General features: G+C 38.9%; 1 protein-coding gene across 2 annotated transcripts in view; it reads left to right on the forward strand.

Moving 5' to 3' along the window:
* Positions 1-15,613, forward strand: part of NBAS (NBAS subunit of NRZ tethering complex) — a 153,853-nt gene that overhangs the window by 48,408 nt on the left and 89,832 nt on the right. For both annotated transcript variants that reach the window (XM_051615948.1, XM_051615949.1), the window contains exons 26-32: positions 189-322; positions 995-1,057; positions 1,623-1,745; positions 3,230-3,332; positions 6,094-6,317; positions 8,557-8,669; positions 11,334-11,447. In XM_051615948.1, the coding sequence (XP_051471908.1) occupies positions 189-322; positions 995-1,057; positions 1,623-1,745; positions 3,230-3,332; positions 6,094-6,317; positions 8,557-8,669; positions 11,334-11,447 (874 nt within the window). The remainder of the gene's footprint in view (positions 1-188; positions 323-994; positions 1,058-1,622; positions 1,746-3,229; positions 3,333-6,093; positions 6,318-8,556; positions 8,670-11,333; positions 11,448-15,613) is intronic.

Consider the following 15,613-nt stretch of genomic DNA (forward strand, 5'->3'; position numbering starts at 1 on the left):
GAAACTACCTGACTTAAGTTTCAGGTTGTAATTTCAACAGGTACTTCACTGAGTTGTTAGCAAGAGATAGTCTGATTAAAACTAAGGACAGTTTACTTACGTGGAGTACACATCTTATATCCAGAATAAACTTAACTGTTGAATTAAAACCAGAAAACTAAGAGTAATGTGCTTTCTGTTCTTGTTAGTGTCAGCAAAAAATCATCCCTGATCAAGACCAGCTGATGGGCACAGCCCTGGAGTGTATTTACAGCTGTGAGCGGGATGACCAGCTGGCTCTCTGTTATGATATTCTGGAATGTCTCCCCCAAAGAGGATATGGGTAAGCATTTTCAGCTAGTTGTTTGTAAATATTTTAGATACGTTAAGTATAGTTGTGAATTGATACTTTAAAGGCAGTCGTTAAGTCAGTGAAGGGTAGATCATGTTACTGGGGTGTTGTGTGTTGCAGTGTTCATGTGTGTACATGTATGTGCTGTATGTGCACTCTAGCAAATAATGCAGCAAAACAGAAAGTCAAGGAGCAGCCCAGACCAGTGCTTCTGTAATAGTTTTTTTTAGACCTTTGTATCTGGTGAGCTGAGACCAAGTGTTCATGCTGTCTTACTGGTCTTGTTGCAGTTGCTGGAGCCTTGCACTTCACTTATAAGCAGCAGTCTTTCAAGGACAAGTACTTGAGAAAGTGAAAGCATGAGGATGAGATGTAAACTATTCCCCTAACATCTTTTACAATTAGGAAGGAGGGAGCCTGAGAAAAGTCTGAGGAAGAAGGGAAAGCTTTCTTTTTGGGAGACTGAGGGACCCTCTCAATTTCAGTTGTACTTCTACCAAGAAGCCAACAGTTTTAATCTTTTTCGAGCAAACACATATTTGATTTTCACCAATAAATGTTTCAAACTGCTTATATCTGTATAACATGAATGACATGAAGAAGTTACAAGATGTATGAATGTGTCTATGTATATTTAATATTAATTGTACAATGTCTTTGCAGGCCGGAAACAGATAGAACTAACGCCCTTCATGACGAAGTAGATGAACTGGAAAAAATTCTTAGGTATTTAATTTTTCTAAAATAAATAATATATTCTTACAGATGCCACTAGGCATAGCCAAGAACTTCTTCATGGCAGGAAAGCAGCAAGAATATTTATCTTGTTTTTAGTGCTATCAACAAGATAATATGTAAGTTTTTTTGTGTTCAGAACTTAGAAATTTTGAATGATTTTAGCTATTTTAACATTAGAAAACTGCACATGTATTTTAATTCTAATAAAAGTTTCGTGTTTGGTTTTTTATTTATTTATTTTTGGGTTTTGTTTTATATTTGAAGGAGAAGGTGGATTTAATCTTGGAACTCTGTAACACTTTGAGTGATGCAAAACTAAAAGTTGTGAAGCTGTGTCATCAGGTTATTGGTGATACGCGTTTACCCAACAGTACTGCTATTAATTATTATTTTTGAGTAAATGAATGTTCCTCTGGCTAATCCAGACTGTTGTGGGCTTTATGGAGACCATTTGCACTTGCAGCGCAGTGTCTGAGACAGCTCTAAGGCTGCCTGCAGCAGGGGTGGCTTTGCAGCTGGGCTGGGTTTCAAAGCAGTGACTTTTCCTTTCCAGCGTGGCGGAGCTGTTGGAGAAGCACGGACTTCAGAAGCCGGTTTCCTTTGTCAAAGACACGAAGGACGACGCTGAGGAGGCCCGGAAGCTGATGGTTAGGCTAACGAGGCACACGGGGCGCAAGTGAGTATTCCCAGGGGGGTGGGAATTCCCGGGGGAAGGGGAGTGAAGGGGAAGGACAGCGTGGTGACTGGAGCCCACCTGCCTGGCTTGTTGCAGTGGGGAACCGCCCTGTGCAAACTGAAAACTGTGTCCATAAAACACATTTAACAACCCGATGGTTGATACAGTTGGTGTTTCGTCTGCTTTCTCCCTGTGCAAAAAAACCCTGTCTTGCTTCAGAGCTGCTCCAGCCTGCTTGTGTTCAAGTGAACAAGCCTAAAAGGTGTGCTGGCTGCCAAAGACTGCAAGGTGATGAACAGTAAAATGATCATATTGTAGATTAGGTCCTTTAAGACCTATTGGATTTTACTGAGTGTGTAGGATTTGTAAATTAAGGCTTTCTTTTTTCTTTTTTTTTTTTTTTTTGCAATTTTTAGGAGTTCTTGTAATAGTGTAATTTATTGATTTTTACTTACTGATTCTACCTCTTATATTGCATGTTTCAGTTTTTCTGTTGAAGAAGAACTTCATTTAACTCATCTTCCAACTGCAGAGGAATTATTACACATTATTACAGCTCTTGGCATAAGTTTTTTTTTTAAAGTAAACATGCACAACATTTTGTCAGTGATGGTGGAGTAGTATTTAGCTTGGCCATGCTGGAAGCTTTTTTAAGACTTATAAAAACCTTTTTTTGAAAGATCAAGTCAATGCCTCTGAAGGAAAAATGCTGATTTTTCTCTTTTTGTAACAAGCTTTTGCTTTGCCAAAACAAAAGCTGGTGCCACATGAAGTAATTGGTATTAGCTGGACTAGCTTGTATGGCTTAAAGAATTTCTTTTTAAATTTATTTTAGCTGAAAGGCTCAAGATAAAGTGAAAAAGCCTTTGTAGTGTTTTTACTAGTAAAAGTTTTGATAGAGCACATGAAGTTGTATAGGAAGCTGTGTGAGTAAACAGAGATCCAAGGATCCAGTTTAAGGAACAAGATAAATTTGCAGCTTTATTCTCCAGTGATTTCATGCAATTGATTAGTCCTTTGATGTCACCTGCAATGAACAGCACTTTAATGATCTTCGGTTGCTGCCAGAAATGTGTGTTACCCAGCTGTTCTTGGATCAGCAGGAAGATAGCATTTCCAACTTCTGGATGTAGTTTTGGAAGTTACCTTGATACAGATCGATAGATACAGATCTTGATACAGAATCTTGATAAAGAATCTTGATAAAGGTTGCTTAAATCCCTGCTTTATACAACGGAAAACAAACCGAAACAACACTTGGATACTGCGTTGTTGCTGTCAAGCAGTTTTATCCCACAGGCACTGTTTTAATGTTAATTGATATTAAAAACATTCTGTTTTTAAATTACTCTGGGTGAAAAGGCCACAATTGAAATAGTGTTTGAAAAAACTTGTATTTTTTGTGATGGGACCTGTAGTGTTATCCATTGTTTTTCTTCAAATGTGTTAAGGAAGCATATGTTTAATTCTAAAAATGTTTGTAGGCAACCACCAGTCAGTGAGACCCAGTGGAAGGAATTGCTGCAGGACATGTTAGACATGCAGCAGAAAGTATATACATGCTTACATTCAGATACTTGCTACGAGGTGAGTTTTATGTGTTCTTACTGATTTCTACCCCAAGTAAGCTACAAATTCTCATTTCATATTGTTGCTCACAAATATCAATACATTTTCATGCTTTATGTTAATTGGTTGCCCACTGGCTCTTTTACGTATTTTCATTAAAATCAGCAACTTCCTGTGTTAATTCTTTTAATCAAAAGCCCTTCTAATAATACCCTGTGTATCTTTCACTGGAATTCAACTTTTTAAAATGGTGTCAATTTCATGAGACTTTGTAATTCAATGTACAAATGTGCCTACTAATAAACACTTAAAGCTAGTGAAAATAAACAGTCTTTTAGCTAAGTGTTATCCCCAGCCAAGCGTGTCTTAGTCGTGAAGTTTTAGTTTGATGATACTATCCAAGATCGTTATAGGATTATGGACTTTCTACAGCTTGTGGTTGGAAGTAGAATAATGTGAGATGGGAAATCTCATTTATTGAAGGAAAAAAACCAACACCCTGCATGTGCATGAACCCCAAAGAGATGTCATTAATATTTGCAAAGGACACCTATTAGACCAGTGCTGTGATACATATTGTTTGTTTATATTTTCACTTCCTTATACTGCAGTTTGTTACAGAAACAGTCTCGTGACCATGACAGTGTTGGAATAGCCACATCTTTTGAAACTTTAAGAGTGTTTTATTACAGTTTGCAAATTTAATTGCTTATGGCTACCAATCTGAATAGTTCTTGGTAGAAGTTTTGAAAACACATTAAGAAAAAAAAAATACGTAAGGGAAAAAAACATTGTTCATATTGTATTCACATTATATCCAACCTATACATTAAAATTCTTTCTCTGTGGTTGTACGATTTGAAGTTGCTCAGAGAGAACTGCAATGACTTAATGTTTGTGGGTTTAGGCCGGGTTAAGGCTTGGTGTGCTTGGAATTCTTTTTAAGTGCATTTAAACAAAAATAGCACTAGAGCACTCTGCAAATAATAGCATTTGCTCTGTTCTGATCTTATTTTTTTAATTAAGGTTATGGGGCTTCTTAACCTCTGTATCATACGGTTAAAAAACCCACCAGAAACCATTTTGGAAAAATGCTTTAGGAATGCTGGAAATGCTGCAGAACGTAGTGCTGTTTAATGAAGTTATACTTGGATAACTGCAAAATTGAAAAATTAATGAGGCAGTAAAAGATTTGCAGTCACATGTTAGAGATCTTCTTTAGCCTGATAGTTGCTGTGTTCTGCTTGCATGCAAAGTGAATCCTGTCTTCTGGAAGGACTTTATGTCCATCTCTTTGGAGAGAGGTAACTTGTATGCATGTGATTTTGAAGGAAGAAGAATTGGTTGATACTTTGCATCTTTCACTGTTCCTTGAGGAGTAGCAGATTGTGAAATGCAAGATGATCCAGTTGTGTGCTTTTTAGTAAGAATCATAGAATGTGTGGGGTTGGAAGGGACCTTCAAAGACCATCTAGTCCAGCCCTCCTGCAGTCACAGGGACCTTTTTATCTAGATCGGGTTGCTCAGAGCCTGGTCAAGCCTGACCTGGAATGTCTCCAGGGATGAGGCCTCCACCACCTCTCTGGGCAACCTGTCCCAGTGCTTCACCACCCTCATTGTACAGAACTTCTTCCTGATGTCTCACCTAAATCTCCCCTCTTCCAATTTTAATCCATCACCCCTTGTCCTCTCCCTCCCTGCCCTTGTCCCAAGTCCCTCCTCAGCTTTCCTGGAGCCCCTTCAGGCACTGGAAGGTGCTCTGAGGTCTCCCTGGAGCCTTCTCTTCTCCAAGCTGAACACCCCAACTCTCCCAGCCTGTCTCCAGAGCAGAGCTGCTCCAGCCCTTGGATAATTTCTGTGGCCCTTCTCTGGATTCTCTCCAGGAGCTCCATGTCCTTCCTTTGTTGGGGGCTCCAGAACTGGACACAGCCCTGCAGGTGGGGTCTTAGGAGAACAGAGTAGAGGGTCAGAATCCCCTCCCTGAACTGTGTTCCTTTCCAGAGCATTAAGTAGTTTGGAGAGGTTCTTCCTAGTGAAGAAATACTGTAATTTCAATATATGCTTGGACAGGGTGCTAGATAATCTCATCTACACTCCCTTTCCCAACAAAGCCTGGACTAGATGATCTTTTGGCGTCACTTCCAGCCTGTGCTCTTCTATGATTCATTGGTTGTAATTTGTTATGAATGTAAAACCTTTGGTAAAGAATGTATAGCTGCACAACTTAATTCTGTAAGGAAATGAGATTGAGTGTCTTACAGTGGGCCAAATGACTTAGACCTGAAAATGTTAGATGTTTTGTGGCAGATGTGGCACTTTGCTACGATGCACTCTTTGAACGTATTCGTGATCGAAACTTAAGTAACTTCTTACATGGTCAGTTCTAAGTATTTTTAGTTTCTTTGGGAATACAAAATTTCTTATAAATTGTTAGTATTTAGGTCTTAATACTGAACTGCCATTTCAGATTCTTACATCCTGTTAACACCTCTGAATGTAGATATAAACAATTTCTGATTGCTAAGTCTCACAGTAAAAAGCTGCTTTTCTACAGTAAGTAGCAATAAATAGCTACTAGTTAATTTTAGCTTAAATAAATTATGAAAATAATTTGCCTGTTAGAAGTTACATTTTCTTCTTGGATTGAATATATCCTTTTGACCTCAAAGGTGTTGTTTTGTTTTGGTTTTGTTTTTTTCACAGAGGTTGGTTCCATACAATGTGGATGACCTTTCTTGAAGCTGCCACTGCAGATTAACATCCTTGTTCTTTCTTTTAGATATTCACAGAAAGCCTGTTATGCTCCAGCAGTATAGACAATATCCACCTGGCTGGGGAAATGATGCATTGCAGCACGTGTGCAGGGGACCTACCAAGTTCATCCAAAGGAAAGCCAGAGTACAGAGTCAGCTATGCCAAAAGTGTTGAGCTGGTTTTGGCTGCTGGCAGAGAGTATTTCAACTCCTCGACCAGTCTGACCGACAGCTGTATGGATCTGGCCAGGTATATTTACAGTTCTCATTATCAATTATCATCTTTCTAGTTATCATCTATAAATACATATTGCTCTTCTGATTGAAACTTGCATTTTGCTTTCCCTGTAAGAGGGGTTGAATCTTATGTAGCTATATTTCTCTTCATGTAAAATTACATGGGAAATGAAAACAATATCTTTGACTTCTGTCTGGGCTGGGTTTCTTTTTGTTTGTGTTTTTTTCCCCTGCCTTGCTTTGTGTGTGTGTACAGGATTGCTATTCCTGGTTGCTGAAATGACCTGTTACAGATTTTTTTTATTGAAAGCAGTTTATTGACTCATATTGCTGCTTACTCTAGGTAAATACTTGCTTTGGAGGTCTGAAAGGCCCAAGGGTCACTGGCTTTTTCATTTTGCTTTATTCTAAAATATATTAATAATTAGATGAAAATATGTATATATATCTTTACATCATAGAATCATAGACTGGTGAAGGTTGGAAGAAATCTTAAGACTGTTAGGTTTCAACCCCCCTGCATGGGCAGGGACACCTCCCACCAGACCAGGCTGGTCCCTGCCCTTCCAAAACTGCCCTTCAACACCTCCAGGACGGGGCAGCCACAGCTTCCCTGGGCAACCTGTTCAGTGCCTTCCTACCCTCATGTCTTGATATCTAACCTGAATCTGCCAGCATCAGTTAAGCTTTTTTATGTTTTGGACAACAGAGCTACTAGTTGCACTGTGTAAAAAAGCTCCAGTCCCAATGAAGCAGGACACCATTAAAATCCCCAAATTACAACTGAATTTTATCTGTATGCATCCAGTTGCCACAGTTAAAATATCTTTGTTAGCTACTTGTTTGGCAGAAGATACTGTAGAGGTGGGATTTCCTCTCTGTGTAGGAGAGGAGCCCTCCTCTGTGCCAAGCCAAGAGGCAGAGACATTGGCTGCTTTTCACAGGTCAGTAGCTGCATTTTGGAGCATGGTTATTTGGGACCAACCTTTTGAGCCAGCAGTGCAGTCCTTTGCTTCCAGCACCGTAATGTAATGTAGCCTTCCCTCTGTGCCTGGGAATACCATAGAACAGACCCTCCTGGAAGCTGTGCTAAGGCAGGTGGACGACAGGGAGGTGGTTCAAAACAGCCAACATGGCTTCACCAAGGCCAAGTCCTGCCTGGTCAACCTGGTAGCCTTTTGTGGTGCAGTTGGAGGTATCAGTGGGCAAGGGAACCACAGTCCCCCACAACATGCTTCTCTCTAAATGGGTGAGATTGGGATTTGATTCCCATATGATTTGTTTTAGGCTGAACATATTTTTTCTTCTCTCTTCTTCCACTCCTGTTTTAATCTCCACTGAACCCTTGAGTGTTTGTCAGTGCTCCTGAAAAATGTGAGGGATTCAGAGGGGAATGTAGCTAATATAGCACTTTAATTTTTATGTAAACATGTCTATTTCTTAATTAAAATTTTGGAATAAAAGCCATGTGAAATACTGCACAAATAAAATAACTTTCCTGATTTAATGAGCGTGATGAATTAAACCATTTTAAATCATTCAGACTCTTTGGATTTTTTGTTGAAAACTGCATAGAACATACTGTACCAGAATGGAAGTTTTGCTTTAAAAATTTATTTAAAAGCTGATTAGATCGATACATTATTAATACTCCATGATGAAGAAGTTTATTTAAAATAGTATTTGATTAATACTTATGTGCATTACTTGATCTTCAGAGCAATTTCATGGAGTTTTCTTTTTATCAGCCTTCCTTCCATTAGCTGAAGCTAGGAGAGGAAACTGCATTTGTGACAACAGGTCTAATATCTTGCTCCCAATCAACTTTTGGCAGAATTTTGCTTTTACCTTCTAGTATATGGCAACACCCAAATCGATAACACTATGGGAGAAATTTCCATAAGTCATTCTGTATTTAAGTACATCTTTAGTGTCTCTTATTAAATTCTTTGCAGATCTAAATTCAAGGGTGTTTAGGTGATGTTCTTCCTGCAGCTGGCTGAAGGAGAGTGTGGCAATCCAAGTATGTAATTTGATTAAAATGTTTAGCCAGCCATAGCAGGAATATAGTGCCAAGCACTCACAATGTGTTGTAGGACTAGTGAGTTTATTGACTTTTCTTAAGCACAGTAAACTACTGTTAGTTTGTTTTTTTTGTTGTTGGGTTGTTCCCCCCCCCCCCCCCTCACTTTTCCCATAAATTTAAATTTATTCAACAGCTTTTAGACAAAGAATGTTTCCTTCCTGCTTAGGTGCTGTCTCCAGCTGATTGTAGACTCTCCAAGTGCTGTTCAGGAGGAGCTTGATCTCATTCGTGCTCTCAGCTACCTTGAAGAGTTTGGTGTGAAAGTGCTACCATTACAAGGTACTGCACATTTCCCTATGTGATTCCTTGGATCACCTGCATAAATATGCATGAGAAATAGTTTACTGTTGCATGGGCAAACTAAAGCATCCCTTCTCTGCCTCCAAACAGCCTACAGACACGTAGCAAGCAATGATTTTTTTAAACCCATTTTTTGGTTTATGAGGGATAGGAAGGATGTCTGTCTATGGATTATGTATTTAGGGACTTATATTTAGCAGGACTTTTTGATAATTGGAGTTCTGAGTGTGTGAAGCTCCTGGTAACTTCAACAGAAATAGTTTATGCTCACCTTTGATTTGAGTCCAGTCATATGGAAGGTGGTTAGACAGAAGTTGGAAATGAAGGATAATTGTGGACAATGAGAAAAAGGGGAAAGTGGAATATATTACAATATATTTTATTGCTTATAGATTGGGACAAACTAACAAAGTACATAGAATCATGGAATGGTTTGGGATGGAAGGGATCTTAAAGCTCATCCAGTCCCAACCCCCCTGCATGGGCAGGGACACCTCCCACCAGCCCAGGTTCCTCCAAGCCCCATCCAACCTGCCCTTCAACACTGCCAGGGATGGGGCAGCCACAGCTTCCCTGGGCAACCTGGGCCAGTGTCTCACCACCCTCACACTGAAGAATTCCTTCTTAAAGTTCATTGTTTAATAACAAAAATCCCACTTTTCTAAGTGAAAGAGGTACAAGAGAGCTCATCTACCTGGCTTCAGTGGAGCTTGGATGTATTGGGCAGCTGTGAAACTGCATGAACACTGGTGTGAAAAGCACCCTAAAATAACTGGCTGAGAAGAGCACTTTGTCCCAAAGACATGTGTTCATGGAAGTGTTTTACCTCTGGCATTGTGCAGTGAAATACTGGGATTTATGGAAAGTGCTTGTGGGTCTATAGAAGTCGAAGCAGGTGTTCCCACTGGCTGTTGTTGCTTTACTTTGGTATTCTTTTGCTTGTTTCTTTTTCTTTTCTAAGTATCCCTTGAGTAGTTGGTCATTTTGCCATTTCTGACTGAGAAGGAGGATGTTTTCTAGATCCTGTATTACACAGTTGGCTTCTAGAGTAAAAATACTTTTCAGGCAGCTCGTTCAGGCTGTTGAAAAGTACATGTTTTTTTCATCTTTTTGAGTGTGGACAGGAAATAGTAGCTCTTGAAAAAAAAAGTGGAAACATAATACTGCATTAACAGTATGTGTAATACAGCTGATCTAGATTAATTAGAATATGTGAAATTGTGCCTGTAATTTCATTAGTGATCCTGAGTTATCCTTTCTTCAGTATCTTTCAAGTAAATTAAATTAATCTAATAAGGCAAAAATTATGTTTTAAAGTTTTAATGAAGCCCTTTAAATGGTCAGTTACTTTGACAGAATGTCATTGAAATAACATTAAGATCAGTTATTCCCACAATGAGAATTAGCAATAAACTTTTATTTGCACCTTTATGTTTAGTTTTATGTAGAGATTCCCCTTCTGCTTATATTTTTAGCTAGTTCAGCAGTTAAGGTTGTGAACTACTCTTACGATGTATTTTGATAAAGTCTGGTTTGAAGACTCCTTATTAACAAAATAGGTGAAGAAAAGTTTATCTTTAATGGAAGCGTTTTACCCATGTTACTATGTCAGATTAGTTTCAGTTATGTTAGATATTAAAAATACTTTGCTTCTGCCATCAGCAAATGGAAAGATTTTCCTGCTATTCACTAATATATGTATGGGGTAGAATCTAAAACATGAAACAAGAGGAATAACATTTTCCTGCTTCTCCACTCTTTATTTAGTTTAGTTTAACTTGATTTCCAGAACTTAAGAGGGTTTTTGTTATGTGAGTGCTTCTTCACTCTTACCCAGAGTCCTAATGTCATATGTTTTAAGCCCAATATGCTAACCCAGAGTTTATCCCTCATGCAGCCGTTAATGTCCAAGCATTGAGTGGAAGATCCACATGCTGCTCCTTGTGTTCTAACAACTGGCATGATATGAAAACTTTTTTTTTAAACAGCAGCCTTAAGTTAGCCACCCTCTAGTTAGCTAAAAAGAGTCCTGCAATTGGTTCATGATATTAAACCATGCAATTAAGTAAATAGCTTAATTTCTACTAAAATCTTTTTGGAAAGACAATGCTAACTATATGCTTCTCAGGGTGTGGCTAACAGCCTGATGATGTTCAGCTCTCCCTCTTGCTCAGACAATATTCATGTAAATTAAAATAGCCTCAAGATTTTTTCTCTGACAGTTCAGTCTGTGTGATGTGTCCTGTCTACCCTGAAATGCACTGTGAAATCAGAGTTATTGACAACATTCTAAATGAAAGTTCATGTCTGTTTTAGCAGGATATTTTAAAAAACCAATAAAGTTATGTGGTAATCACATCTGTTTTATAAGGTTGAGACTGAAAACCTGAAACAAAAATAGGTTTTCATTTCAGTCAGTCTCTCCCTCCTCCCTCCCTTCCCAGCCTGACTGGCTAGTGATTGGGGCTGGGTGCTTTGTCGTGTTATTGAACTGTTTGTAGATACAAGTGAGGATCTGCATGCAAGTAACTTTCGGCTGCTTTTCAGATTGTGTTTGAATTCTTCTGCTCCCTCACACCCTTTCTGTGTTGGCAGCAGGAGGGTTCATTTTGTACAGGCTCTAACAGCAGTTCTTTTCAACAGTGCGTTTGTGTTCAGACCGACTGAGTCTCATCCAGGACTGTCTTGCTCAGACGTCGACAAACTATAAACAGCCTGCTAAGCTCCTGGGACTTGCAAATTTGCTGAGGGTAGCAGGTAAGATGCTAATAAGGCACTGAATGGCCGTGCAAGGTGCGTTTGTGTTATGCTTTAGGACATTTGAGTTGATAATTAGAATGTGTGCTCAAGGAGATCACCAGAAGTCATCTGGAGGAGCAGTCACTGGGGAGGAATGAAATATTTTACCTGTGAAACTGCTGATCTTGTCAACTGCTCTGACCTTCCCCTAATTCCTAAAACAAAACTGGCCCTCTCTAATGGGGATTTTGAGTAAGAGCTGATGTGCAGCATTCATTTGAACCTGAACGCCTGGAAGGATTTTTCCTTAGTTTTTGGAAGGTGAAGAGTAGAGGAAGGAGAGATCCTCAGAACTATTGTGACCAGGGTATATTTTAGATAGCTCTCCAAAAGTTTATGGCAGATCTGATTTTTGAAAAATATTTTATCAGTGCAATTGCAAATCCAATACTGCTGTCTTTTAATGATCTAGAAATATAAATTGGAAGCAGCATGTTGTGTAAAATCAATATATTCCAGCTTTGTCCCTGGTGAATGCCTGGTCGGTTCCTTTCTCTCTCTATTTGTTAAATCATTTACAGATTTTTCTATTATGTTTTCAGGAAGCTTATTAGTGGGAATTTTTTTTTTAATCTTTGCTTGCAAGCCCTTTGGAAAAAAGTCTCTGTATTGGTTCAGAAGACAAGATTGCTGTACAGCTTTTTCCCCTCTCCTGACTTCCTCCCTCTTCTGGTTTGGTTTGGTGGGATTTTTGGTACTGGGGGAAGGGCCCCCAAGTGGCTCTGGTAAGAAGCTGAGAAGCTCCCCCTGCTCCAAAACCAGCCAAGGAGCCATTAGAGGGACAATAGATGAACCTCAGCCATTAACACAGGAAAGAATCAGCACCTGAGCAGAGAAGCACTTGGGGGGGGAAGAGCAGAGCTGGAGGAGGAGAGCAGTGCTGGTGATAGGTGTGGGGAAAGGGGCAGAACTTGCTTTTCTTCTCTTTTTTGCTAAATAAATAACTCAGTCACTTTCAAGATTATCTTTTGGTTATAGAATAAACACTTACTTGAGTAGAAAAAAAATAGCAAAAAACCATTTTCACTAGTGATTTTCTGTGGTAGGTGTCAATGTGGAGTTTTTATGGTGGTGATGTTGAGATTTTTTTGTGTCCAGTTTTTTTTTTTTTTAATAAGTAATTCTAAATTTTGTGATTAAAAACCTTTTCCCTGTCACTGAAGAATGACTAGTCATACTAATATAGAACTAGGATTTCCTGTACTGGATATTAATTTATAAGCAAGATATGGATTCAGGATGAGGATGTCATAGTGGTAAATTTGATCTGAAGTTATTTGTTGCAGGTGATGAGGTCTGTAGAACAGGTTTCTTTCACTTTAAGAACTTCAGTATTTCTTTTATCTTTTTGAGTTTCTCTGGCCTTGAAAGCTATGAACAGCACACCACTATTACTGCAGATTTTTTTTTTGTGCCTGACATTCCATCCCATTCACAGGTAGCCAGAAGAGTATCCAAAAGCACTCAAAGGAAGCTGGGTTGTCATCACTGTTTTAAGTCATGCATGCACATGTAATATATTTCTAATAGATTAAAGGAGGTCTGCAGAGGTTCACTCTTTAATCCTCAGTAACTGCTGTATGTGCTTTTAGTGACTGCTGGAATAGTTAACCTTACACTGAACTGAAAGTTGCATATGATTTCTCGGTTAGTAATAGGTTAATAATAGCTGTAAAAACAGATTTAAGTGAAATACTGGCATAGCCTTAATCATAGTCTGTAAATGAAGAGTCTCATAAAATTTAATAGTAGGTACAAAGAAAAAACATATTAAGGCAAGACATGTAGAAATGTTTTTTTTGGTATCAGTTGAATTGTAATTTAAGTAACTGAATTACAATTATTAATATGGTGAAGTGTTATTTTGGGACTTGGGTAGCCATAAGAATGATAACAAATGCTACTAATATTCCACAAATTGGCTTGTAGCCAAAAGGGCAGCACTCACAGGCAGGTTTTAAGATCAGTGAGTGAGTATATGTTGTTTTAAACTGAATATTAGGAAAGCAAAACCTTCCTCACAGTTTTAGCACAGATAGTCTTTGTTACTGGATTTAAAACTATTGGGAAAGGTTAACTTTGTTTCTAACAGCTTATGATGAAAGGGAATGGTTTTATGGAGATACATTGGGATGAGTCTGGATATCGAAAAACAATCTAGGGATTGAACTTTATGGACTTGCATAATGAACAATTAGATAAAGTGCTGCTGGAAGAAAGAATTGGTTTTCGTCCCTAATTGGTTTTCACTGCTAATGAAATTACCCTGATTTATGAGCCACCTTTGCTGTGAAAGAAGTTCTGATTTTGTCGTGTAGAACGTACTTACTGGTACTGGTTTTGCCTGCTCAAGTTGACAGCCCCTCTGTTCCTGATCCACCGTGTGTACCTACCAGTAGAGTGTTTTCCTGTGCTTATCTTATCTGCTATCTGGAGGAATTCAGTGTTTCCCCTTTTTTCCCCACCCCATCTGATTACTGATTTTGAAAGACCTGCTTGCTGCATCTATCCATACGTAGGGATACAGTAGGACATAGTTGGTTTTCTGGGCTGCAAACAGCTTCTCCTCAACCAACACCCCCAAGTCCTTCTCGTCAAGGCTGTTTTCAGTCCTTTCTTCACTCACCCTGTATTTGTGCTTGGCCTTGCCCCAGCCCGGGTGCTCTTGGCCTTATTGAAGTTGAGCAAGGAGCTTTGGCAACTGTGCTTTCTGAATACAGTTTGTGTAGAGAGGAGCACTGAAAGTGAGTAATGGAATTTGTATTCATCCTGTCAAAGCTAAAATATTGCTTAGGTAATGATATATCAGCTAGCTTCTTAATTGCTTTAAAGTATTTGTTTAATGACAGTAAACTCTACTTAAGTCTCACGTCCCTACCTCTGTAGCACAAGCACAGGAGTGTTTTCCTAATTTCACAGATGGGCAAAGTGAGTGAAGGAGAACGTGCTCAGCATCACAGCCAGAAAACCTGCACCTGCTCAGGGAGCTGGAGCTTCACCTCGTGATTCTCACCTGAATCCACAATCTCTCTTAAGAAAGGGTGTGAAAAAAATCGCTTTAAGTAATTACTTGCTTACAAAACAGGAGAAAAAAAGAGTAAAAAAAAATGCATATGTATCACAAATTAGAAGCGTGTTCTCTATTGTTCATGTGTAACAGAAAGGTCTGGTGAGCATTGCTTTTCATTTCTTGAGTCAAGCTTTCTCAGTGTTTTCTCTTAATTATTCTTTTTTTCTCACAGCTTTCTATGGTAATTTAGTTTTAATATCTATAAGCTAATTTTAGTGACTGTAAGCATTGCTCACATTCCTAAGTCAAACCCAATTTTTGACATCTACCTTGCTCAGCACTGACTGTCTTGCTTAGTGCACGTGGAGGCAACCAGACAGGTGGTCGCTCAACTGCTCAGTGCACATGACGTGGAATTTCTGGAGTGTATGGTTTTGTTGTTTGTATGGTTTTGTTACCATTTGATTTCTAAGTTTCTCCGACATGGTTCCACTCATGATCATGTTGTTTCATCCCCTCACAAATACAGTATGCATCTTAGGGTGTTTAAATAAGCTGCCTTTTTTTTTTTTCCTCATATGAACCAATTTGGAGCTAAACTTTAAAAGTATTGAGCAACCTTTATTTTCCAAGAAAAAAAAAAAATCTGTTATTTCTTAGCTTCCATATTTTTCCTTTCATAATTTTCAATAAAATTGTATAACTGTTTTGGCTGGAAAAGACCTTTAAGATCCTTAAGTCCAGCCATTAACCCAGCAGTGCCAAGTCCACCCCTAGACCATGTCCCTCAGCACAACAACTACAAGTCTTCTAAATACTTCAAGGGATGGTACCTTAACCACTTCCCTGGGCAGTCTGTTCCAGTGCCTGACAGCCCTTTTGGTGAATTAATTTTTCCTAATATCTAGTCCAAGCCTCTGCTGATGCCACTTGTGGCCATTTCCTCTTGCCCTATTGCTTGTTGCTCTGGGAAGAGGGACTAACACCCACCTCGCTACAACCTCCTTTCAGGTATAATGTCGTATCTGCTGTATCAACTTCTCTCTGAATGCTGAACATCATAACAAAAGGAGATGAAAGAATTTTGGAGAATTTTAAATCTTACTGAGTCGAG

The sequence above is a fragment of the Apus apus genome, chromosome 3, assembly GCF_020740795.1.
Source record: "Apus apus isolate bApuApu2 chromosome 3, bApuApu2.pri.cur, whole genome shotgun sequence".
In the NCBI taxonomy this organism is placed as follows: domain Eukaryota; kingdom Metazoa; phylum Chordata; class Aves; order Apodiformes; family Apodidae; genus Apus; species Apus apus.